The 27,360-nt window shown below is 39.1% G+C and overlaps 1 protein-coding gene across 4 annotated transcripts; it reads left to right on the top strand.

The window, feature by feature from the left end:
- The first annotated feature begins 316 nt into the window (after positions 1-316).
- On the top strand, positions 317-24,859 carry LOC118420813 (serine/threonine kinase-like domain-containing protein STKLD1). 4 transcript variants are annotated; one of them, XM_035827826.1, is made up of 24 exons: positions 317-451; positions 563-649; positions 3,653-3,697; positions 10,164-10,238; positions 10,602-10,706; positions 10,874-10,944; positions 12,213-12,325; positions 13,201-13,313; positions 13,686-13,766; positions 14,217-14,290; positions 14,867-14,946; positions 15,203-15,220; positions 15,574-15,612; positions 15,800-15,880; positions 16,441-16,557; positions 17,186-17,247; positions 17,973-18,039; positions 18,741-18,869; positions 19,160-19,362; positions 19,651-19,708; positions 20,400-20,579; positions 21,234-21,313; positions 22,854-22,928; positions 23,384-24,859. In XM_035827826.1, exons 1-23 carry the CDS (start codon positions 437-439, stop codon positions 22,899-22,901), a joined length of 1,941 nt encoding a protein of 646 aa, XP_035683719.1. In that variant the 5' UTR covers positions 317-436; the 3' UTR covers positions 22,902-22,928; positions 23,384-24,859. The 4 variants fall into 4 exon arrangements, with proteins under 4 accessions (XP_035683719.1, XP_035683720.1, XP_035683718.1 ...); XM_035827827.1 differs by lacking the exon at positions 22,854-22,928 and having other exon boundaries at positions 20,442-20,579; positions 23,384-23,516; XM_035827825.1 differs by lacking the exon at positions 22,854-22,928 and having other exon boundaries at positions 23,384-23,516.
- The last annotated feature ends 2,501 nt before the right edge of the window (positions 24,860-27,360 follow it).

The following is a 27,360-nucleotide window of genomic DNA, read 5'->3' as shown; positions in this document are numbered from 1 at the left end:
AATCATTGTTGTAATTCTGAAAATCAGACAAGAGATGACTATCTCATACCGTTCCCATGGCAACACGACGCGCCAGACTTTCACTCAACAGACTATGAATTACAGTATTAGTAACGTTATGTAAAATTGTGTATGGCAAGTATGGGGAGGACAAGTGTTTGGATATTGTAACCTTTTGTTAAGAAGTCCAGGAATGATGAATTTTCTTTAATAACGTCTCGAAAAGCCTCACATGTTCCAATCATTGCTTAGATTCTGACGATCAGACAGAGATGACTATCGCTTTACCTTTTGCCATGGCAACAAGACGCGCCTGACTTTCACTCAACAGGTGGGTGCGCGCGGTGCATGTCGGGTAGGGTTAGTGGTTGTCTGCTGCGGGTGTTCAGTGCGCATGCGCGTGCCGAATGTTTAGTGTGGTTACCGAGAACACGACATGGAGAACTACAAGGTACTGTCCTCAAACTTTTCTCCTTTTTCTCTCGTTTCTGAAGACTCACGTCGGTGGTTGGTCACTATTCTTGTGCAGATGATAAATGAGGATGTTGTTGCTTGATTGCAGGTGTTACAAAGGTTAGGGAAAGGCGCACAGGGCTCTGTTTTCCTGGCAGAGAATAGGATCGACGGTCGGAAGTATGTTTTGAAGAAGGTAAGTGTCGTGGGAGGGGGGTGTCAGGTCAATTAAGATATCATAACTTAACTCAAGTTCGTCCTAGACGATATCTAACGTGCTACGGTTGTCAAAATCCAGCTAATTCAACACCAAGTCCCCGTTATTGGCTATTGTTGTTGTTGATCTCTGTTGAAGAGCTTGTTTAGACAGTTTGGCGGGCAGTGTTGCTATGTTTGAGGTGGGAGGTGTGTGTGTGTGTGCGTGTGTTTGGTACGGACCACTACACCACACTACGCACCATTGGGGCCGATCTGAGAGTTTTCATTCCGTCCATATCGTTTGCGAATATCCTGTTACTTTCCCAACTTAAGTACCTTGCAGCTATTGATATTCCTACAGTGCCTATTTGACAAGCTGAGCTAGGTTACCAATCACCTCAAGTATGAATTGTTCCAATAAATCAACTTGCATTGTGTCAATGGTATTAAGAGTTTGTCCCAAGAGATTTGAGTTGCTTTCTCCATGTAGTGACTTGAGTAACTCCGGAATGCGGAAATAAAGAAGTAATGCAGCACACAGACAACTAAATGCATTGATGTGGCCCAAGGGGAAACTTAATTAAAGACTGCCCCTTTGATGTGATGATTAGTAGACTCCAGGAAATGACCTGATTTTTTAACTTCTTGTCGCTGCTTAAGAAGGCCTTTCGCTTCCTTTGTTACAGTAAGTTGCCGTCGAGGACTTTGTATCTCCTTGTTGCTAGGTATGAAATGTCAGCAGTAAAATGACCTTTCCATCATACCTTAAGAGAAGGTAATTTTTGGCCTCATTTTTGGTACACATTTCACTTCAAAGTTAGACGTTAGATTTTTGGACCCTGTGTTGTGAAATTTGAGGTGGAAACTTGATCTGGGAAGTTTGAAATGTAATTTCCAGTCTTGGCAACAACCAGTTCCAACAATAATCATATTTATGGAAGTGGCATCAAGTTAACTCTGACTCTCACCGAAGGTTTTACCTCTTCAATCAGGTAGAAAAAAATCTTAAGTCTGTAAAAGTTCCCTACATCATGGCTATAATTGATGGCAGTGTAGGAAGTCACAAGGCACAAAAAATATATTATTTTTTTTCTCTCTCTGTTAGGGTTTGGAACAAAGTTCCTTTTCATATTGAAATAAATGTATGAAAAAATATCAAATCTGATTGAAAGTTTGTCAATCTTAGAACATTGATTCCTGATAGCTGAGATTGTAGAAAGTTCAAGGCAAAGAAAGTTTTGTTTATCTGTTGCAACAAATTCACGATGCGAGCCTCCAGCACCTTTGAGTATTCTCGATGGCAGTGCACTCTTCTGTAAATGTCAAAGCTTTCCCCGGTTGTTGCCATTGTTTGCTGATACACAGAGTGTAGCTTTAAAGCTCCTTATCACAGGCATGTTATCTGTAAACCAGATAAGATGTATTGTATTGTATATACTAACACTAAGGTATGGGCAATGTCCAACTATGCTTTGAACTTAGAGGTGTACATGTTTTCCTTTTTTTTCATTTGTTATATTGAGCACTTAAACCTTTTCAAAAGCTGACTTGGAAGATTGATTTCTTTAAAAGGGAAATAATCCATAGTTGACAAGAAAAATGGTCTTCAAAATGATATATTTTAGTATTGATTGTTGAGAAAGACAGTTGTCTTTGTTCTCACGATCTTGACAAACTATGATGATGTATATTTAATGGAGAGTTTTAGGTAGTTTGTCTTTGTTAAATATCCAATAACTGTTATTAATAGTCCCATTTAGCATGCCCATTCAATCGTCCAATGTGCATATTAATTATTGATGTTGAAGAATGGTACATATTGATCGTCACTTTGCCCTATATGACTGTCTGGCTGGACTCTATGGTTTGTCAATTTGCTGAGTAAGTGTTTCTGTCATTTTATTTCAGCCCCAGAATTAATGATCTAGAAATGTTACGACATGCAGTCATATTTTTAACAGATAGATGTTTTAAAAGCATGTTTTCAACAAAGATTCTACATTTGTAAGTCGTGTTTGTTACAAAAATGGGACGAGGAAAAGTTTCCCATCATCTAGACAAGAACAAACAAAAGAGGTGACTGAAACATGTAATTTACAGGGACCACATTCTCAGAATGGGTTCAAGCAGAAATTTGTCCCCAGGCTACTCAATTCAGGCTTTTACCAGGTTGGCCCTAAAAGCCTACTAGGCTAGCTAGGATAGCTGCCAATTTCCCCCAAAAAAACTTTTTGACCAATTTGACTTTGGTGTGAAGCAATCATCCCTCAAACCCTAACTAAATTGCTACTTTGCTTGCACATAGTTTGGTCTTCGTGTCATTTTCACTTAGTGTAGAGGTCTGCCTCTTACCACGTCTGGTTCGAATTCTGTGCAGCCAGCAGTCCAGGTTTGCATCCATGTATGAGGGAGTTTATAGCATCAGACCTCCACACGCAAAGAACCCAACACACTTTACTATATAGTGTGTAGAAAAGTAGGGGTGACCCAGTGTACGCGAGCCACAGGAAAGTTGCACTGCACTTCCTTCAGCTACTTCAGAAAGCAATATGCTTTCCCTTCAGTTGAGGATGACTTCTTTTCCTTTAGCTTGCTTTTCTGACAATTCAAACTAGCATGAAATAATGAAGCAGAAGGTAAAGGTGAAAATATGGCACAGGAAGAGAAACTAACAAATGAATATGCATTCAGTCCTTGAAACTGTTAATCAAGGCAAGACAGTCCCATAGACTTTATTCTCATATTCAACTTGGTATTCAAGATTTCAATTACCAAAAAATTAGGTTGAAGTGCCAAAGAGTTGAAAATTTTGTGGTTTCTCACAGGTAAGTATCAACAAATTACCGTAGATGTGCCAAAGACATAGAAATGTTCTGGTTTCTCATAGGTAAGTACTGTAACATCAGGTGCAGGTGTATATCAGGTGCAGGCATGTGTTAACAGGTGTTTGGTACCTAAATGTATTGAACATGGATGTTGACTCTGTGTTGTTGTGTTGCAGGTGGAGTGTAACGATGAAAGCGAGGCAAACAAAGCATTTAAGGAGGTAACGTGCCACCCTTTGGGTTTTATCATACCCTACCTCCTCTAGCTACATGTAGGGGTACTTGGGTTAAGCTTCTTCAGTGTTTCATTGTATGTTCCTTCCATTTGTTTGGTCACATGGTTGTTCAGACAAAGTCATGAACATTGAATCAGGAAGTATTCATAATTATAATGTTTCCTGCTCATTTGAGCCCTGACACAGCTATTACACAAAGCATGTAAATGTAACTGACTGAGGTACAGCAGCATTTGTATTGTATGTTCCAGTTTTGTACTAACTTGGATATCCCATTTGTTAAAATTACATGGGAATTTATGAAAAAATACTACAGACTCCCTGTAAGGTGTTTTATGCTGACTTCATTTACTGCTTTCTTGATTCATGTTCCTGTGTCAGAAAGTATAAAAAGTATATAAACTTTAAGGCAAATGCTGAATTAGTCCCATAGCCTTTTTCTTATCAGCCACATTTTTGTATGTAAAGCACTTAAGTCATGGTACTACGAGACCGATAAGTGCCTACTGTGTCAAGGGCAGGGTATTGGAAGATTGAAGCCAACCTCCTCATTCTACCGCCCCTTTTTACCTCCCCAACCAAAGTCAGATGCCCATTTTTACACCTGGGTGGAATGAACAAAGTCGTGTTAGGTGCCTTTCATGTAAACTCCAAGCAGATCCTACATTGGCAATCTTATAAGATAGTACCAAACTGGCCACAGAGTGTAGGCAGCCAAGAGCTGCCCATTTGCCCTTTAGCAAAACACACTCCTCTGCCAGCTTCACTCCTCTGCCTGTCTTATGCTACCGCAGGATCTGCTTGAAGATTACCTTTCATAGCACAACATGGGTGGCATGTCAGGAGATTCAAACCTCTAGGTTCTAGGCTAAACAGCCTTACTGCTATGCCAACACAATACTGTGGCTAGTATATAACATAGTTATTGCTGGGATACCTGTTGTAGTGGCATCTGTTGGTGAAACTGAGTTTCCAAGGCCAAGGCAAATTAATGACATAGATGTGGGCCTGTGGAGACTGAAATTGATTTCTTGATCTTTGCTGTAGCTTCACACCAGACTTTTGAGTGGATTATCTTTTCTGCAAATCAGTGTTTATTATAACAATTAACACTCTCCCTACAGCAGCTTTGCTGAAAGTTGTTATTGTAGCAGGGAGAAGATCTCAATCTTTTTTAAAAAGTTGTTTTAAGGGACATTATGCTTATTCTTTGATGATTCAGGAAAGGAAAATGTCCAAAAATGAAATGGAAACAATGGCAGAGATGAAATTGAAATTAAGAAGAAACTTTTGGGTTCTTTTGTCAAAAACATCCCCTAACTTGTTGTTTTGGTGACATATTTCAAGTGTACCTGTCCATAGCAAGTCCTGAGGAATGCAGGGTACCCCCTAGGTAGATGCTATCGCTAGTCATGGCGATTTCATGTTTAGGTGGGAATGCTTATTGAATATAACACATGGGCCCTTGGGCTACATGTACCTTAACTAATAAATCTCTTAAATGTATTTGACATTAACTATGATGTTCTTCAAGGGGAAAAAAGCAAACTGTTGCATGTTAAAGGGGTATTACACTCTGGAAGCGAGTGTTATATTCTGATACAAGATATTTTTCGCTCGCTGCAATGTACTGGGTTTAAGCTTCAACTTTTGGTAAATTTGACCAAACAAACTTGATTCAAGCATAACTATTTGTTCTCTAAGGAATTATAATACGGCTTCTGGAGTGGAATGCTCCTTTAAGACTACTACAAGGTGTACAACTTAAGATTTTAGCAAGTCAAGTGAAAGCAGTATTCCTCAGTAGTCAGTCTCATTCAGACTCAGAGTTCAATCATTTAACTTTATTGCACAACAATAATTGTAGTTACTCACACAATATCTTGCGGGTTCTTGAGCAGTACAAAAGAAAAACACTATTTTATCTATTTCATCTAAATGATTCAATCTATATGAAACATAGTTGACATCAGTTGGTATTGGATCCTTGATCTCCAAGCAGATGTTGAGGTGGAAAATTCTTATGTTAACATTTTCTGACTAACCAGCTTTTCTGGCATCCAACTTGGTTGCCAGCAAATTTTCAAATTGAATGTAGCTTCAAGAGGATATTGTTAATGATAAGGGTTAGCTTTAACATGTCACCAGTATTTGTCAGGCCTAGGAGGATTTGGTTTCCGTGGTCACGATGCCTATCTGTTTGAGTAGCATTAAGGGACGGCTCAACTCCGTCAGAGAGAGCGGACAAAAAGCAAAGCTGATGGTATGCCTGTGATAGAAGTCAATTGGGGCAGACCAAATCTCCTGGTTTAGCCTGGTTACTCGCTGCTAGAGGGAATGTTCGTGTCTGGGGCTTTGGCTGTGAAAGGTAACATGGTCTGCTACATACACATATACACTCACCGTCAAGTAGTTTAGGACAAGAGGTACTAAGGCATACCCACATGAACGGTGTACCGGTACTAAACGTTTTTTTTAGTAATTTGTTGGTTCTTGGATTTTTACAAGTGAAAATATACCAAGCGGACATCACAAAAAGCAACTGGCAGGGAGGAAAAGCTGAATATGACTGTCCTAACTTCATAAAACTGAGTACACCAAGGCATAAACCTGGATGCATGGTCCTCCGGCTTTGTAATGTCATTATGTTTTCCTAGTTAAGCATATTTATTTTTATTTTTCTCAAATTGAGAACCAACAAATTAACTTAGTGCGGCCTTACCTAGCACTTTTCCTCAGTTTTTCTCAGCACTTATGTATGGACAGGTGGTGAGAAGAAGTATTCTACCACCGAGTCATGTTTACAAATACTAATGGTGCTTTGCAGATGTAACCACAATGGTCCAAATTTGTAAAGCAATGTTTGCACACTTAAGATTTGGGTTTTGAAAGAAAAACAAACATTTTGTGAGTTAGAGGCCAGATGGCGTGGGGAAAACTATAGAAGTGTGTCACTTTGGGAAACAATCGCGTCCAGGCTGGGTCTATTGGATTTCACTGTACATCTGACTGTTGTATAGAATTGCTTAATAGAAATGTGCATGTGAAGGTTTGCAAGTGCTTTTTTGTCTATCTAAGAAACTATTTGTGAAACAACCGTTGTGAATATATATGTAAGTAAGTGGTGTCAAATTGTGATAAATGTTACAAGTACCCTCTGGCAATTCTGTGACCCCCTATGTATTATGTATTGTAAACTTTCTGTTTCCAAGGAGGCCCTAAGCCAAACAACATAACACAATTTTTCATAACAATGATCAGAGCTGTACACCTGCACTGCAAAACACACTTTCCCACAATGTTCCATTGCAGCAAGTGGAGTAGATATTCTTTTGGCAGACATTTTTCATCGTGACTGCATGAGAGAAGTTCCTTTTTGATTTAAAACATGATTTAAGGACTTCACTACATCAAGCTATAGTGTTCTGTCAAGTTATATATAAACTGTAAATGAGAGGCCAACCCAACATGGAAATTTACAAAACTTATGTATGCCTGCTTTCAGTGTAAGGTCATACCTATACATATAGACACTGACAAATCAAAATCAGAAATTTTACTAAAAGCTGAATTGTTCAGTGTGTAGATTCAGAGTTTCTACGGTTCAATAACAGTCAGGTTTGTTAGTACCTGACATTTATGAGAATCTCTTCCCTTGGGGCTATCAGCCACCAACAAAGGTGCTTTTGTGAAAGAAAAATTGTCCCTGTCATGGTTCAAAGATAGATCTAAAGATTACCCTTGGTCTGTCATTTCTAACAACCTACCAAGCTTCCAACCCTTAAGTTTGACAATGAGTTGCTTGTCTGTATTAGACCTCCCAATTGAGCCGAAGAAGTTGTAGAAATCAGCTGAAATAGGGAAGTCTGACAGAAACTTGTAAGTTACCAACAAACTCATGTAACGTTACTTGTACCACATGCTGATACAAGAATCTGACATCTTACTCAGTCTGCGATGACTATTGCACACTTAGTATGTACATCTATATGGTATAACGGGAGGTGCCCCAACACGGTACGCTTTTTCTTGCGCTCAAACTCATGGCGCTCCATCGCTAGTTGCCTGAGAGTGGTCAAATTTTGATGACTGAATTTTTTACACATAGATTTGAACAACATACTTGAATAAGAAATGCATTCATGTGGTTCATGAACCTTTCGCGCTGCATGTTACAAGCGGCAAACACTGTGAGACAATTTCGTGTATGTAACCTTCCAATTTTGTTCTACGCTGGACAGTGTGCCTAACTCGGTACGCTTTTTTTTACATTTTGCTCTCTTCAGAAGTAAGTGGTAAATTTAAGTACACAGAAAAAAATTAATAATATGATATTTTAGCTTTCTTTTGACAGTAAAATCGTGACTGTATGTACTTCTTGTCTCACATGAGGAAGGCTGTACCTAAAACAATCCAGCTCATGTTTTTACGGGCAATGGGCTGAATGCACTGATTGTGAATGCCCGACTAAAAAACCATTACGAAAAAAAGACACCGCTAACATCAACAAAACTCGGTCTGATTATATGAAAATATCATCTACATCTCTCTATCAAGTCTTATTTTCATAGACAGCACGAATCATTTGTTACAGTCAAATAAATCTTTGGAGCGTTCTCTAGTCTGTCACCTTCACGGCCACACTCCCTTGGGAGTACAATGGTGGCAATGTTTATGTCGCTTCCTTTTGGTTGCTTTTCTACTCAACAGACATTTGAAGACCCATATTCATAGTGTTTTATGGAGCTTTATTTATGTGTATCATGGCAGTTGTGTGACTGCTTGAAAGAGTTCGTATAGTTAGCGACACGAGCCGCCAATACGCAGAGGCAGGTGACCGCAGTGATTCAGCACTGTCAACATTACTGTTAGAATTCTGCTTTTTTTTAAAACATGAAGTAAATATGTTAAAGTATATTTGGACTGCAAATTAAAGCTGTGTGCATGGACTTGGTTTATTTACCTTTGTAATCAGCATAGTCAGTGGCAACAAACACGGTGTACTTATGGATAATAAGATCAGCAAAAAATCCGTTCCGTCTTACGACGGGGACCGTCTTAGGGCGGCCCCCGTTAGGTTCAACTTCTTGCATCAAAGACAGTTAATGTACATTTTGTATGGAGAGATAAAGCTTTGTAACACATCATTTACCTCATTGCACACAGAATATGAATTTTTCTTTGCTATGTTTATATTAAAAACAGCAGAACTTGTCTTGTGCATAATATTCAAGAAGATAATGAGATACATGTAGATGTATTCCTGTCATGTTACACTTTACTTGAGAAGATAGCATTGTCAGGGCTCGAAATACCACCTGCATATGCAGGTTAGTGCAGGTAAAATTGGTTCTGTGCAGGTATTTCTGGTGTCTACCTGCACCTAACCTGCACTGGTCCATGTACTGGGTTTTATACAATGTACATAAATGTCCTATGATGTAGGTGTGTATGGATTGTTATCAGCTGCATTAAAAAAAAATGTGAAAGAAAAAAATAGCAATGCATGGTTCCTGAGCAATTTTAGTATGATTCATAATTATTTAGTTCAGAGTGGTGCAGGTAAAATTTGTCTGGTACAGGTAAGTTTCAATGTTACCTGCACCAGTGCAGCTATGCAGAAAAAAGTATTTCGAGCCCTGATTACTGTTGGAACTTGGAAGTAGAAAGGATATGCCCATGTCTTTTGTTACCGAGGTGACTAAAACATGACCCCGTCTAGAGTTCAGCTGTATGTTTTTGTGCATTTGACAAATATGAGACAGTTTACCTTCAGGGCGGGATTCTTTGTACAAACATGTCGCCCTGTTGTGACAGCAGAGGCAGAAGAAAGAGACTTGGCTTCTGTAAATATCAAGATCCAATATAAACATGTTTAGACCTTTTTTTAAAAGCACAATATGACATTTTTCTACCCACAACTTCTTTTACTAGACTCTCCTATATATGTTGGTTACAGGTTTTATGACAGGAAGTTTGTCATTTGTGCACTGTCCTTAAACCCACACAACCCAGCTTAGTAGTAGTATCCAGCCAAAGATACATTTAGTACTGCCCAAAGCTGCTGTTTTCAGAAATGAAATAGGAGCAGGGGAACATATCATCATATATAAATTATAATGTCCTTTGAATATTCCGTTTACATATACATGCAGTTTCTTTATCTATTAAGTTATCTTTCATTCAAATAATCATGTGTGGATGGTAGTCTTCCTTCTCATACTTTGGAGCATTATAGATTACTCTAAGCTTTTTCTAACTCAAGAGATATGTGTACCGATTTTTCAGCACATGTACCACCTATAGCAAGTTCCTGTGGTCAAATACCAATATTTTTGTGTACATGTACTGGTCATTTGTTTCACCATGGTGAGACTAGTATTTTATCTTTGATGTTGTTACCAGTATAAGCTATGCTGGTAGAGTTCTTAACTGTGTGTTTTTGCTGCAGGCTATGGCCCTCCAGGAACTCAAGAACCCATACGTGTGTGGGTACAAGGAGTTCTTTGTCACTTGGGACAAGGAGGTAAGGTCTTACCCATATGCAACTGTAGACAGAGGAAATATACAGGAAACATATCGTTATTACTGCTACTGTATGAGGTCTCCGTACCGGACTACCGGTACAATATATCTGGTAGTACAAAACTGTTTTTTCTTTATGGACCGTTCTGAAAAATATGGACCTTAAAAGAATCAGTGGACCGGACTTTGGCCCAATTCGAAAATGAACAGAATATGTTAGAAGGTGGCCACTTCCTTATTGGTTGAAATGGATGAATTTAATTGACATTTATATATACCAATTTATAACCAGGTATTGGTCTATAAGCTTTGTACAGAGATGATGTTGAAATATACATGTATGTTGTTGAATTCCCATTTGCAGGAGTCTGCCATGTTTGTGTGTATAGTGATGGAGTATTACAAGATGGGAGACCTGGACAAGGTCCTCAGGCAGAAGAGATCCAAGAAGGAGAGCATAGAAGAACTGGTGAGGCATAAATGTCATGTTTCAGACACTGCTTTCTGCATGTAGATTAATTAGCACTCCACAGAGGTAGTAGGTTTGGGTGAAACATGTTTCTGTGATGATTATAGTTGCAGCATGAGAGAAAGAAAACAACAGCATTGCATTTCTCTCTCTTCCCATCTTTCCAGATTCTGAAGAAGTGGCTTGGGCAGATGATCGAGGCTCTTGTGTTTGTGCACAAGAAGGAAGTGATCCACAGGTCAGTCAGGACTATTTGCAGAACCTTCTTCCAGTTTATAGGAGAGTTTATGCCTGTGTGATCTTGACTTATACATTAATCATGTCAACCGACCCAACACTGGAGTTTTCTTTTTATGCAACCAGTCATGTCTCTTACCTGCTTACATTTCAATGTTTGACTGGAGTTCTGCTTCTTGCCATGGTTTCAAAACCATATCCAGTTGCTTGAGTAACTACTTTTTGGTGTTTCTTGCCACTATGCTTAGCTAATGTAGGTGGCACTTTTACGGAGAGAGCACAATCCCAAATGTGGCTAAGTTTATATCCCCCCTAGCACTCCAGTCAGAAGCTCTGAGATAGAGACATGACTGGTTGTGTACAAAGAAATTCCTAGTATGCTCTACCAACCTGATGAAATTATTTTGGGAAACACTCAGGCTGTCTTCAATGTAGGTAATCAGTGGCTTCTCTTATTAGCTAATCACAGCTTAAGCACGTATGTTTGTATTTCGGTTTACTCAATAATAAAACTGGATATTCAGCACCAAGGACAGGTAGTTTTCAAACAGTGATTTGAAGGAAATTAGCACCAGGGGCATCTAAGGATGATATAATGAAACCTATAAACTTTGAAACTTTGAAACTTTATTAGAATAACCATTAGCATAACCATAAACCTATATTAGATATTCTTGTGTTAATTCCCTTTTAAAGAGTGTGGGAGCATTTCATAACATTGTACAAAAATCCATGAAATATGATTCATATATCAGAGCTCGAAATACCCACTTGCCCACTTGAAAATGCAACCTCATTTTGCTTTGCGCAACTTAATTTCAAACCCAGGTTGCACACTGAGCAACCTGAAATTTTGCAGTTGGAATAATGCTTTTCCCCCACCTACATGCATAAAATTTTGTATTTATTTTTTGATATGATAAAACATATTACATAGTTACATATAGCTGGAAGAAAAGATAATGGATTAGTAGCTGATTTGAAGAAAGTAACAATTTGAAAGTGGGGCAACCTGAAATGTTGATGGCGCAACCTGGCTTTTGACTCAGGTTGCCACTTGGACAACCTGACTGAAAAAAGTATTTCGGGCCCTGTATATGTGCAAATAGGACAGCGATATGTGGTCTGGGAATATGATTTGTAACATATTTCCTGTAGTTTGAATTTGAATCAATTTTTCCCAATGCAACAAGTAGCCACTGCAAGGATTATGTTCCTTCCAGTCGAGCTATTCTGACCATACATGAACTTAACCCACTGCTTTTCCAGGGACCTAAAGCCCAGTAACATCTTCATGACAGAGGACCTGTCCATATCTATAGGAGACTTTGGTGTGGCTACTGTCATGGGGGATGCCAGGACCAAGACTAGGACCACTGTCGGTGAGCTGATTTATACCTTTTTTTTATTAGTTTAGCTTTTAAAATTTTGATTGTAGCTCAACTGGTAGCAAGTTTGTGTCTTGTGTCTGCACTGCCTTTAAAAGGGACGTACAATGGGGGTCCCGTGTTTGAGGAGGTGCCTCAAGTACGTTAAAGGGCGAGCAACCTCTCTTTGTAAAAATCTATCCTGCTACAGGAACAGCAAGGAAACTTGCCAGTGAATATTACAAATGGCTAGCCCTTTTGACAAAGACTTTACAGTACAACAATACTTTATAGTTGAGCGTAAGGCAAATGTGTTTCTGTATCCAGGTTGGGTCGCATCAGTTCTGTATGCTGTTTCACATTTCTTGAAAACACAAGCTGATATAGTTAGTGGAAGGGTGAATATAGCAACCTGTGTATTAAGAAGTAGGTAGCTACATTAATTTATGATCATATTCATGTACTGAATGATTCAATCGTTTGAATTAAGTGGCTAAGAAATGTTGAATGGATGGCACATTCAGCACCAAGGAGAGATCCATTTTGGCTCTTCATCTTTAGTCTGCTCCGTGCTGCCTTACCCAGTAAACAGTACAAATTTCAATTGGCAACCCTAGCAGGTTAAGTGATGTAACAAAACTTTCAAAATGTTGCCCACATAATGCAAATTATTAGAACTGCACAGAAAACATGTCTTTCATGCATTTTATGCATCTAGAAAGAAAAAAAAGGATGTCTATACAAGAAAAAAAGTTGTATTTAATCACTGACTACATGTACATCTGTTGAATGTGTGGCAGTATGTTAATATCACCTTCAAGCCAAATGTTGATTATTAAAGCAATAAATAATTACCCAGTCCCTGACACTTTATTTGCCCCCCTCCCCAGGGTCTATGAACTGGATGGCACCAGAGGTTCTGGAGAGACCGTATGATGAGAGAAGCGACGTGTGGTCACTTGGCTGCATCACTCTGGAGATGACTACCTGTAGCTTCATGGATGTAGGTGCTTCGAGTCTTGTAGATAGACCTTTGTTTGTCAGGCCGTGAAATGATATCAATTATAGTAAATGTCTTTGTTGAATAATTAATGATATTTCATTCTTTCATCTGCTCTTTATCAAAGACAAGAACTCTTGGAATGAGTGAATTCCACTGAAATGATGCTAATGAACCTTTCATTTGTTTATCCCTTTCAACACTCATCCCTCCTTCTATTTGATCTTCATTCCACTTGCTAAGAATACATCAGAACTTACTTGCCAAATATTGACAAAATTTCTGTCCAAAATATCACATTTGGAGTAAGACGTACACAACAGGCACTGCGTACGTTGATGTTTTACAAACTGTTCGTTTTTTTCCTTCCGTTAGACTCCCCAGGCCCAGGCTACCCTGTTTGAGATCAAACACTCCCCACAGATCCTGGAAGATGTTCTGGAGGAAGTAGGAAAGGTATTTACTTCTTGCTTCATATTTAGATGTAAAATAAGATAGATTTAACCGGTGCAATGGCCGATTGGGTAAATTGTTCACCTTGCATTCAGTAGGTCGTGAGTTTGATTTCCAGCCAAGTCATACCAAAGGCTTTTTAAAAAATGGTACATGCTGCTTTCTCTGTTTATCAGCACTCAGCATTCGGGAAAGAGTTTGGAAGTTCAACACACGCCACTACCACACACCCCTGCTCTAGTGATTGGACAAAAGTTGTGTGTGGCCCAGACCTACTCAAACGAAGATGGGCACCGCCGTATATGCCATCAGGCATGGGAAGGACATTGACTATAAGATGTTCATCAACAAACCGAAGTTATGATTTAGTTAAGGCTGAAAAGATTTCAATGGTAAACGAGCTTGAGTTGTCAGTATTTCTGTTATAAGCTTTTTTTTCTTGCACTGTTGCAGAGATATTCAGTTGACTTAGTCCAACTCATCAGGACCATGCTCAGAAGAAACTTCAAGCAGAGACCAACTGCAGTGTGAGTTAGGACTCTTTCCCACATCTACCTTTGAATGAAAGAATAAAAAGTATACAAACAATGTAGTTTGTTATGTAGTTTGTACATCCTGTTTTAATGTCTTGAAGTCTGGGAAGATAAGCTATCTACAAATTGATGCATGATAGCTAATTGGCTGAAGGAAGTATCCAAGTATCCAGAATATTGCGTCATATATTTGCCGCTGGTCCCTGTGGTAACTGGGAGACTCCTGTTCAATCCTGGGTTGGGCATCTCAGTTGGGACTGCACCTGTCTTTTGAAAGGGACATAAAATGGTGTTTTGTGTACAAGGCAGTACCTCAAGCATCTCCCCGTAAAAAAGTGTAAGAATATACCCTGAGACTGAAACAGCAAGGAGACTTGCTGCCCTTCGTCAGTGTTTGCTACTAGGCACTACAAGGGTTTGAACATAAATTCGGCAAATTACAGTTTGTAGGTAGGTCCTTTGAGCATATATTACATTGTATAAAAACAGGCTACTCCATATCAATATGTATAACTATGATTGTTATGATCTCCTGTATTTCTAATACAACTTGATTTTGTTTCTCCACAGAGAACTAACAGACATCCCGTATGTAAAAGAAGCTCTGGGCCTCAGTAGTTCCGCCTTGGTGGCCAGAAAGAAAGCAGCAAGTACGTAACACACTGTCAAGCATCTGTGTCTGCTTTTTTTTAAGTGCTCAAAGTTTACAGGGTAATGTTAAGTTTAGGTTATTTAGGAGTCTCCTATCATTGTTTCCAGTCCCTTTTCTGCATGTGCATGTTTATATTTACTGGTAAAATTGTTTGAATACTCTTGTTTTGAAGTCACTTTTTATGTTGAGTGTTTTCATATGCTCTAACCAGAAAGTTACATGTAACGTAATGTTTTTTCTCTTTCTGTTTACAGCAAAAGGAATAGAAGCAAGTGAGTATAATGGACACTTGATTCTTATGAATATCAGATAGATAAGCTGTTTTTTTACCAATTCTACTCCTTAGCGATAATCAATTTTTTTGCATGCAACCAAGTGTTTTATCGAAGACTGACATTTTGGTTACCTTTTATCACCCCCCTTAAGGTTATTCTGACTGGTTCTATATTACACCCTGCAGTTATATGTCACTGCTCAAGTCGGTCTGGAATTATAAAACTTTTGGTTGTGTTCAAAGAACCTTCAAAGAGCCTTTGTGTGATTGTCTTTTTCTTAAGATAGAACTGAGGCATCGACTTGAAATATCATTCATTGCAATCACTGATCATACTTTTTCCCAATACAGAACCAGTACCAAAGGGAAAAGGAATCAAGGCAGTTATAGGTAAGTCAGTGTTTCTCATCACTTTCTTATCTTTAGAATTCTATATTTCATGCCAGACTCTTGTTTTTGTGAATGATCAATTTTCATATTAACATGTAAATCAATTCTCATATTTTGTAACTGTTACATGTTATGGTTAGCTTTTTTGTGTTTTACTAAAAGTTCCACAATTTTTGTATACCCACAGAGTACCTGAAGGACCAAGAACAGCTTGAAGAAAGTGTGAAGGAAGCTTTGGTATATCTAGGAGAACTCACCAAGGAACAAGGTAAGGCAACACGTAGTGTGTGTACAGTATGATAGGGATGGATTATGTGTGTGTGTCTTTGTGTGCATATTTGTGTGTGTGTGTGTGTGTGTGTGTGTGTGTGTATGTGTTCCTTTGTGGTTCTTTCTGCAGTTCTCAATATACACAATGCAGTGTTACCATACATGTAGGTCCTCAATACTGGTAGGAATTTACATCCGTGTCACATTAAGTAACGCAAAACAGTATGGGTAAGGGGGTGAAGTTTGCCATCTCTGATTGCCATGGTTGTGATAATGATCACAGATTCAATAGTTGTCATGAGGCAGGGAACATGTGATAATCATTGTGTTGTGTATAAGACCCTACATATGGGTAACTTGTAAAGTAACATGGGTGAGGGGGTGAAGTCTGCCATCTCTGATTACCTTGTCATTATGATTACAGATTCTGTAGTTGACGAGGCTGGAAAGAAAGTCATCATGTCGTGTATGAGAACTAACATGGGGGACCATTGTAAAGCAGTATGAGTAAGGGGGTGAAGTCAGCCATCTCTGATTACTTTGTCATTATGATTACAGATTCTGTAGTTGACGAGGCAGGGAAGAAAGTCATTGTGTCGTGTATGAGAACTAACATGTCCAACGTCGGCATCCAGACTGAGGCCTGCAACGTCCTGCAGAACCTCGTTGTCACAGGTAGGGGGAGCTTCTCTATCCTTCCTAAGCTTCCTAGCTATAAACCCTTCCTGGAAGGGCCAAAGTCAAAAGTGTGCCATATCTTGAGTTGGCTGTAGATACAGAAGAAGCAACACAAGCACCTGCTTGAAGGTATGATGAGTTGAATGTATGATGAGTTTGCAGCAGAAGTCAAGAACAGAAAAAGTTGTGGTCTTAAGATTACCAGAAAATGTACTTCTGAATCAGTGACTGGCCCATCTTGGGTATGGTAGAACACAATTGTATACAAGACAGACACAGGTTTGCTTAGGTTGACAAACAAAGATTGATTATATTGGGACATTATTACTGGAAACAAATAGCTACAGTATAGCTACATGTTCCAAATCAATACTTAGACCAAAACTTTCTAATTTGGTGTCTTGAGATATTGTATTGAATCCTTCCACCATTTCAGAACACAAACCAAAGTGTTACAAGGTAAAGAAAAGACAACCTTGCTATCAGGTTAAGTCTTGTATCAGTCATGTAGATATTAGGTACAACTCTATACTTTTGAAAGGTAAGGGATATTTTGTAGTGTATGGTTTCTTGCATCTTTGCTGTCCTTGAATAATAAGCAGTTGCCATTTTGACATATTTCCAGCGGAAGATGGGGATATCCTGTACACCAAAGACGTCATTGCTCCCGTTCTGCTTGCCATGAGGGTAAGAATTCTATTACTATAACTTCGTCCTGATACTGTAAATGCATTTAAGTTTGCGGGGATTTAATTTCGTGGTAGCGGGAAAATGGACTTTTTGCTATGGTTTTAATTTCGCGGTAGCACCATGCACTGTAGTCTCTTACTGTTATGGAAAAATGTTCACGGTGGTTTTAAATTTGCGGTGAAGCGGCCGCCGCGAAAACCGCAAACATTAATTCACTGCGAACATTTCTGCATTTACAGTATTAATTCTTAATGTTACTCAAATGGTTGCTGATTTGTAGGATTCTATACACATTTTTTGGCAACAATGTTCTCAGTGCTTTAAGGCCAATCACCAGTTTAATTTGTTGGTTCTCTGAATTCTTAAAGTGAAAATAAAGCAAGCGGACATCATAAAATGTTGAATAGATAAATAAATATGATTGTATTCACTTTGTAAACCTGAGTGCACCAAGGTATAGACCTCGTCCTTGGGCTTTGTTTCGATTATGCTTTAAAATTTCTAGTTAAGCATATTGCTTTTTGTTTTTCTACAATTCAAGAACCAACAAATCAAATTGGTGTGGCCTAAACTGTATACATGTACTAATCATTTGTCAAAGAGTGATTTAAAGGAGGATGGAAAAACAGGAAATGTTTAGTATACACTAAGTCTTGTACTATAGGATTGATAAGAAAATGTTCTATAGTAAACAAACTAAAACTCCCCTGTACATTCCACAGTCTCACGCAGCCTCTGCCAGCCTGCAGTCTGCTGCAGCTCAGCTCATCATGGCCCTGTCTGGAGACGGTAAGTACAAAATATAAAGCCAAGAAATCTTCAGTTCAGCGTTCTTCTAGTTGGTGGCTTTGTCAGTACTCAGATTTAAGGTTACAGAAACATGTAGGGCCAGTAGTAGAAACATGAACATCATTCAAATTAAAGGTATTAGTATCATGGAAGCTCATCTGTGTTTCTTCCAACACAGATGTATCCAAAACATGTACACGGATCAAATTTTCAGCGACCACTGTCGTCTTCTTCAGGATCAATACTGATCATGACCAATCACTTCAGAACGTTTACTGTGTGTACTGTTGTGTTGGAAGAAAGTTTAGCATTGTACTATAAAGCTACTAGTCATTACAATGATTTACTGTAAATGCAGAAAAGGTCGCGATGGATTAATGTTCGCGGTTTTTGCGGTTTTCGCGGTGACCACTTCACCGCAAACTTAAAACCACCGCAAACATTTTTCTATTATGGTATTAGACTGCAGTCTATGGTGTTACTGCGAACTTAAAACCACCGCGAAAAGTCCATTTTCCCGCTACTGCGAAATTATATCCCCGGGAACGTAAATGCATTTTTTTTTACAGTATCATTTTCCTCTATTGTTGGACCTCCTAGAATACAAATGTATGTCATTCCTAAAAGTTGGAAAGCAATGGGTGGTTTAAAGTTGAGCTTAAAACAAACAGTCTAAGGTTGAAAATCATTTGATTTTGCAGAGAGTGCTGCTGATGTGATTGGCCAGGCAGGAGGCGTCCAAGACGTCCTAGCAGCCATGAGACAGTTCCCTAATGACCAGAAGCTCATCACCAACTGCTGCGGTGCCTTATGGAGCCTTGGTGTCAATGGTAAACTTTAAAGGCATTTGATTGAGAAGCATTCAAACTTAATACAATAACTGCAATGAATGAATTGTTTCATTTCTGGCAGAAATTAACATATTACCCCCCATTTTGCATTACTAAATTCAAAGTACTTCACATTACCCATATGTTGAATTTTTTATAATGCATGATGATATCTCAAGAAACTCTACAACTTTTTAAATGTATCATCAACATTGGTGAATCTATAAGTCAGTACATTTTAGTCCTGCACAGTTTTTAGAGTTAAAGCCAATACTTTGAATTTCTTGTAGAGAACAATGCCAAAATCATGACGGAGGAGAAAGGCCTGGCTGACGTCTGTGGCGCCCTGGACGGTCACGGTGACATCGCCCAGCTGGTGGACTACGCCTGCTGTGCTATCTGGTCACTCTCCATGGAGGATGACAACATTGAGATGATGGCAGACCTGCAGACAGTCAAACTCACGCTCAACTCATTGAAGACCCACAAAAAGGTTAGATCTGTACTTTTTGATAATAGTTGGGGTCCTTTCCTTCCAAACAAATCTCCTGCAACTACAGGAGTCAAACTGATGCTTAACTCATTTAAGACACACAAAAAAGGTTAGAATTGTATGCCTGTGTGGTCATTTTATGTTGATTAGAAAACTGTACAATGTCATCTCATGTCATTTTCATGAGGCGGTATGTCTTTTAGCTTTGTCAAAGCTTCACTGAAAATCGTATGTGATATCAAAGAACTGTGATTGTGTCTAACAAATGCACCTTCTTTTCCTTCCCAGGATGCCAAAGTTGCCAAGAATGCCTGCATGGCCATGGCCAGTATTGTGGAAGCTGATGGTAGGCTGGCTTGTCTTCAATATTAGTGTCTTTAGAAGATGATTTATTGCTGTACATTTTGCTTTACTTTCCTATGGTGACAACTCGCTTTCTTTTTTTCTGTCTTTTTTAACTTTCGGTGATTGGCCTTGGGGTTTAGCATTGTTTATTCAGAACTTTAAAGTTCAGGGTTGGAATCCATACAAAGACCATTGTTGTACCCTTTGGAAATGCACTAAGCACCATGACTGTCCTCACTTGGCTCAGGTTAAAACAGTACCTTCAGCTAGGGGTATCCTCTTCTAAGACCAGAGGTTCCGTATGTGACTGAGGAGAGCCACATTTCCATCACATAAAAGAACCCACCACACTTGTCAATAAGAGTAGGAGTCCTTTCCTTCCAAGCCAGGGCTGTCTCCAGCTTTAAATTTTTTTCCGTCCCAGTCATTGTTTGGGGGCTAATCTTGTTAATTTGCTATGTTAAATCTGTCATTTTAAGCCTTTAAGACATGGCATTTTCATCCATTTTAAGTCATGTAGTTCGGATTTTGGGAACGGACTCAGTGAAATAATTTTCCCTCTTTACAAGCAACTTTCCGTCCTGGGATGGAAGGACAGGTCTTGAAGACAGCCCTGTCCCAAACAAATCTCCTGTTACTCATCCTGTCTCTCTCCATCCTTAACTCTCCTGCCTCCCCTGTCCTGGGAAAAGTGGAATGTGCGTACCAAATGCAGGGTCCCACCTTCCTTCCAGAGGAGAGCGCGTACCGGCTGCTGGAGAACGACGGCGAGGCCGGGATTCCCATCGTCCTGGAGACGTACGAGCTGCACAAGGACAACCCCGAGGTCGTGGAGAACGTCTGCACGCTAATCAACGAACTTGCCCAGTACAGTAAGTCTGGACTTCTCACCTGCTGGGATTTTCACTTGTCAATAGGATCTTATGGCTTTAAAATCTATCTTAAACAAACTTGCCCAGTACGGTAAGTCTGGACTTACCACTTGCTGGGACTTTCACTCGTCATTGGATCTTATAGTTTTAAAAACTATCTTAAACGAACTTGCCCAGTACAGCAAGTTTGGACTTCTCACCTCCTGGGACTTTCACCTGCAATGGGATCTTATGGCTTTAAAATCTATCTTAAACGAGCTTGCCCAGTACAGTAAGTCTGGACTTCTCACCTGCTGGGACTTTCACTTGTCATTGGAATCTTATGGCTAAAAATTTATCTTTGTCAAAATTCTTGTGGATCTCGCGGACTTTGAACACTGAGCGTTTGCTCTACTAATGTTGTGTACCATGTATATGTAGTGATATATGTTGATAGATTTATTAGGACTCGATGAAATCTGTATCAGATTCTCTAGCTCTGTTATATTTCATCTGACCCTTACCTCCCTCATGACCTCAATAAAAAATGTGGCCTGCAGGCCAATTTGAGCTTCTCAGTAATAAATAAAGGTTCAAACAAACGATCATTCTCTCCAGTTGCTGTTAATATAAAATTAATGTGAAATCATCTACTGATAATTGTTTTCTCCTCAGATGACCTGTGTGAAGAGCTGAAGGCAGCCAAGGCCGACAAGATCCTGTCTGAGGCTAAGATCAAGTTTGCTTCCAATGAGGTAAGGAATATCTCAAGTATCATCAATATTGTTGATTGATGCTGCATATTGTTATAATAATTCCATCATTTTCTTAATATCACCATTGTTTGGTCATGTTGGATGGGACAGCAACGTCAACTAGCAGAGATGTTTTATACCCATTTCGCAGTTCCTCCATTTTTGCAAGGAGCTTTTATCAGAAGGAGAGATTACGGAGTTACCCGCCCGCTGTGCGCCTTTGTGCGCGTCATTGTTTACTGCCCTGCGCGGCGCCCGTCTGATCTGATGTTCGTAGCGCTGTTTGGCGGGGTTTTCTATGCTAATGAGCCACGCCATGACGTCATAGCCCTCGGCTTTGCCCGAGCCAGCCCGACGCCTGGTCGGCAAGAGGCGAAGTGGGTCAGGTTTCCGACGATTCCCTTATTTGGAAAACTCGGCAGGCATGTGACTACGTCATCTTGGGGTAGAGCACAAAATGGCGGACAGTTTGATATGTTTCTCTTCGCCGTACAACAAACATGGGCCAGTTTAGGCCTATTTTCGCGGATCAAGGTCTGTTTTCTTGCGATAGAATTATGAATTTTCACAATGTCATGTATTTTCAGATGGCTACTAAAAAAATATGACGTTTTTCTTCATTTAGCTGATATTTTTTCGTAACTGTTGATGATGTGCTCGGTAAAATGGCGTGTTCACTGTTGGTCGAACCTTGCTCATTTTTGTCGAACCACCCGTGTTTTTAGAGGATACAGCGGGCCTAGAATGAGGTGAAGGTAAGGCGGGAGAGCATGGTTTTCATGGTTTTCGTTACGATCGGGTTTTCGTATATAATGTTTTGAGTTCTCCAGGCATTTGAACTTTGTATTTGTATTTGTATCGATTTATGAAATATATCTGTTGCATACTTAAAAAAAAAAACTTGGTTCCTGTGATCATTGAGTCAGGTTTTTCACAGTCACCATTAATTGTAGGAATATTACAAGTTTTTTTCGTAGACTTTGCCTCAGACAATTTTGCCTTGAGACTTAGCCCGCACCCGAGCGGCGGCGCTGTCCGGTCGCCGTATCATCGTATGACTTTGAAATTTCACCCTCAGTCAGAGAGAATATTGCCCCGCTGTATGTATTCCCAAGTTACTCTTCTGTTCAACATCGTCAACAAAATCGCAAAAATCAGATCGCTACAAACAATGTTTGTATCCCCGGGCCGCCCCACCATGAAAATGACCACAAAACAAAGGGAAAACAAAAGCTTGCGTGGGTGAGATGTATGCAGATGCGGGTTTTTGACATGTGGGTGTTAATAAAATTTTGTCGCCCGCTACGAACATTGAACAATGGAAACTAATCCGTACTCTCTCCTACTGATAAAAGCTCCTTGATTTTTGACATCCTAAATTGTAAATGGAGAAGAATCGATACTTGTGCCTTATTACATGACAACTGTTCTAAGTATGTTATGACAATGATGAAGCAGTGCTCTATAGCTAGGGCTGGTGAAAAGTGACTCTGACACAACATTAACATTATACTCAGACAGACAGGATGTTTTCTTCCAGGAGATACAGAGTTACACTGAGGAGGCGCTGGAAAAATTGGGCCAATGAGACAGACATGTTGAATCAATGGGCGTGGTTAGTGGTTACCTAGCAACAGCAATGGCTGTGTTCTGATTGGTGATTGTTGGGAGAAGGAAATTATCAAGTCTGTGTTGTATTCTGGTCTCCACGGTGATGTGAGAATCTCTGTCCTTGTATTCTAATGAGGAATGTTTGAGGTTAACATGACAGGATTTTAACCTTTGGATTAGGTCAAATAATTTGGTGAAAATTTGATTTTGAAAGGTGAAGGGTAGATTGTATTGTTTGTTGGGTATCTTGTTTACTAATTGTGTCATGATTGATAGATATGAACATATAAAAGCTAACCCTTAAGCAGCAACAACTTCTCTAGGACTGACTCCAAAGGGATTTGCAAGGTTTGATAAACTTTCTAACATCCTGGAATGGCTTATCAACAGAAAGGGCAGCCTGAAAGTTTGATAATTATGTTGTGGCGTAATCTGACACTGTTCTTATTTTTCTGGCAGGATATCATGGGTCCAGTCACAGAGGCTCTTCGCAAGATGGCCGGGGGTGCCACCCAGAAAAAGGAGAAGAAAGCTGGCAAGACATAAGACTTCTAATAACTTCTCATATGTCATCATGGTGAACACAGAAAATTACAATATGGGAACCACACATCTTTTACTTATTGTGACTAAGATTTCTGACAGTCAACTGTTAAACTTGAGTATACATTGTTTTGTGAGAAGATATGATTTTACATACTTTAAGAAAATAAGAAAATGATGATGATGTCATGAAACAAACTCACAGTTACCAGGAATTTTCCACTATGGTGATGTGTACTAGGAAGGTACATGTGGGAAGGGAACTGGAGGGAATATTCCAGCAAGAGAATTTTTACAAGAAAGTCAAGGGGAAAAGTAGGTATACTGGGATCATATCTTGACTTTCAGAAATTGGACCATTTGACACAGCTAAACTACATTGTATATCCCCTCCACCAAGCCCTTGGTATTCTTGCCCTATAAAAGACCAGAAACCACAGACCAGGTGTGTTACTGGGTTTTAACAATCCAGTCTTCCAGTGACTGGATGTCAGACATTGTAGCAACAAAATTGGTTGCCTCATGATTCATGTCCTAATCCGTCTAAGTTGCCCTTTCGAACTTGTAGTCGTAGGAGGCACAGTCCAGGGTCATCATCCTTTCTTCCACAGAATGCCATTGAACGACTCATACTGCCAACTTCTTGGACACAAGCGTGATTCTTTAAGATACCTGTATAATTCAAACAACCCCCTTATTACAGGGGTGGATCATTGGCCATTATTTTCTGATAAAAAGGGATGCATACCTTACCTCGCATTCTGGTTTGGGTCTGGATTCAGGTCCAGATGTTTAGGTTCAAGTCTGGACTTACATGGTTTTAGATGGTTTAGAACAAAGAGGTGAATATATTTCAAAGTTTATTGTAAGTCCAGACTTGTTTCCTGACATTTAGGTTTTGTTGGACCTGAACCTAAATGTTTTTACAAGTCCAGTTCAGATCCTTATTTTAGGTATGCATCCCTACCTGCTAAAATCTCAGTTGTATATACGTTCAGTACTATTCATGTAGAGGGTGGACAACAGGGTGGACTCCACCAGGGTGTCATAATCAATTAAACACCTGTTTAGGCTGCAACAATTCATTTTCTTGGTTCTCCAACAGTGAAAAATTAAGCTAAAAGATAACATAAAACAGGTGGCTGGGAGGAAAACTTGATTCTGACCGTATCCTCTCCCTGAAGCTGTGTATACCAAGGCACAGACCTGTTGCTCTGTTTCCATCTGATCTTCTGGATTCAGCATTATTTTTGGTCAAATTCGAGAACCAACAAATATTGGATTGTTGTGGCCTTTTATAAATCAGGTGGCACAAATGCTGTATATAAGAGGTGCCTGGGCAAATATCCTTAACAAATGATCACTTCCAGAGATATATTTTTGACTAATTGTAGGAAATTTTGGAGCCATAAATGAATGAATGAATAATGATTAAGACCAAGGTTCAGTGCACTTTTCTGCCCAAAGACTTATTCTTTGTAAGCATGTCTGCGTTGTAACATCGTGTAGTTGAATGGCACCAGTAAAAATCACCAATTTTTGACTAATGTCTTTTGATGGAATGCAAGGACTCTTTGGGTACAGAATGTTTTCACTGTACCAGCGGAAATCTCTCGTGTCTGCATCAATTTCATAATGTTCAACAGGAAATTGTCAAAGATTGGGGAGATAGAAAATGAGATGTTGGTAGTATTACCAAGAAAAAGTGGGCATCGGAGACAAGGTTTCTGTAGTTGAAAGACAATTTCATATCTACAATTGGATAGCATATGGAGATTACTGTGTGAGCGACAGCCATCAGGTTTACCAGAATGGTAACAAGATTTCAATGGAGCAACATTTCTGGTGCTTTTCTTCTACAAGAACTGTTACAGATCATTTGACCACTATCACTTGAGTATCGCATATTCAAGTTTCGCATGTCTCTACAGGCTTACTCACCATTCTCAGTACTGTATTATCTAAACCTCATTCTTCAGTATTACTTCTCATCTTTCTGCTATGTTGTCATAGTGTGAAATGGTCACAGTAAGCCATTGTTAAGTATTGTCTTGATATTGTTTATGTTGTTAAACTAGTATAATGTATCTGCTCAAAGAACTGTTTTATGATTATGCAAGATTTGCTTTTAGGTGATGGATATTGATTGTAGATGCACTGAAAACCAGATTACAATTTTCCCAACTAGTTTTGATCACTGAAATTTTATATATTTGTGTACTTTCTAATGCACCAACATTTTTCAGACTACCCATGTGCCTTTTCTCCCAAGCGTAATGTTTATATTGTTCTAAAAGACTTGTACAACTTGTGCTTTCTCAAGAATGAATTTTAGAGGTGCCGTTAGTGATAATCTTTTACTAACATGAAAAAGCAGGGTGTCGGTTGAAACCTGGTGTATATGTACTGCATGTACCGTAGTTTAAGTGTATCGCAGTTACTAACATTGGGAAGTTAGTATGTTATGGTGATCCACAGGAATATCCGTTACAGTTTTTGGGTTGTACCATTTTATAAGAGGCATCAAATTTGATAGGAAAGGTACTCTTTATACAGCTTTTAGCAAACCAATCTATGCATAGAGTTGCATAATTTAAAATTTGTAATGCCACTGTTTTCTGAAAAATCTATATATTTTCTAAATTGTTGTATTCAGGAAAAATCTGATCAATGTGTTATTTTCCTAATGAATGCTTTTTGACTAGGCAGAAGTGATTATGTTGCAATGACATTCCCAATTTATAATTGCTAGATTGCTCTGCTTTGTATGAATTTAGTTCGAATTTGTTCTTTACTTTCTTCTGAATAAAGGGAACATTCACACACACTGACAGTGTAGTCCGGCATCCCTTTCACACAGTTTTAGTACTCTCCCAGCAGATCCAGGCTCTGCCTGTTTTTGCTATTTTTACAAAAAGATGTGTATGTGGCTTTCTATTTTGTTAAGTTTTTTTTGTCTGCCATCTTACTACTGGGGGACAACAAGAAAACCTGACAACATGGAGAGCCTAATAAAAATTCCTTCCTCACTAAATTCAGTGTATATGTGTGAAGTTGCTGTGCCCTATGCACATACTGAATACTGGTATTTCAGCACCAAGGACAGTAACCTGTTGGTTTATACTTTTATCTAGTCACAAATATGCAAAAAAGTATGCAGTCACAAAAATGCAAAGCACCAAGGACAGGAAACGAGGCAGGAAGTATCAGTGCCTTTAAGTACCATCTATCAGACAGATGTCAATGCATATACATGAACAGCTATTCCATGAACATTTTTGACTAAGTTCTTTGCCATCCTTCATCAGCCTTCAATAAAAACTGCAGGCAGGCATGACTCCTAGACATTTTTAAACTAGCCTGCTTGTATAATCAACCTAAAAGGCTCTTGTTTCAACAATGAGTGAATTCACAGTCATTACTTTGATACAGAGACATTGTACAAAATACAAGTCAGATAATATCATTTTTATTAACATCAAACTCAATTATCTATTCCAAAATTTGTATCTTCTATTCCATGAATTTGAACAAGATCCAACTTTCCAAACAAAGAACTCTGACCTCATCAAAACATTTTTTGAGCAGCTTTTGAAGACTGGTTTGATCTACCAAAGATTGCTATTAACTGCTTTCAATGTTAGTACCATGCTGTATCTTACCTATTGAACAGTTGACAATTCATCTACAATGTACTTCCTATCACACAAGTCAAGGTCATCAACATGTTGAACTTTTTGTGTACAAACTTCTTAAAGACCAAGTCTTACACTAAACTGGCAGAAAGAGAATCCACATGTGGTGCTACAGTAACTGTCATTGAAAGTTCCAATGATGAAATGACAGATGCAAGGGAAAACCCTGTGCGTGTTGGGATGTAGACTTCCTAGTGA

This window comes from Branchiostoma floridae, chromosome 8, assembly GCF_000003815.2.
Source record: "Branchiostoma floridae strain S238N-H82 chromosome 8, Bfl_VNyyK, whole genome shotgun sequence".
Classification (NCBI taxonomy): Eukaryota; Metazoa; Chordata; class Leptocardii; order Amphioxiformes; family Branchiostomatidae; genus Branchiostoma; species Branchiostoma floridae.
Note: the sequence above shows the minus strand (reverse complement) of the source record. Positions and strands in the feature narration are given on the sequence as shown.

Excerpts from the sequence above, each read along its gene's own strand:
- LOC118420813 (XM_035827825.1), top strand. Across the intron at positions 650-3,652 it reads GGAAGTATGTTTTGAAGAAG|GTGGAGTGTAACGATGAAAG; the intron begins GTAAGTGTCGTG and ends GTTGTGTTGCAG. Across the intron at positions 18,870-19,159 it reads ATGGAGCCTTGGTGTCAATG|AGAACAATGCCAAAATCATG; the intron begins GTAAACTTTAAA and ends AATTTCTTGTAG.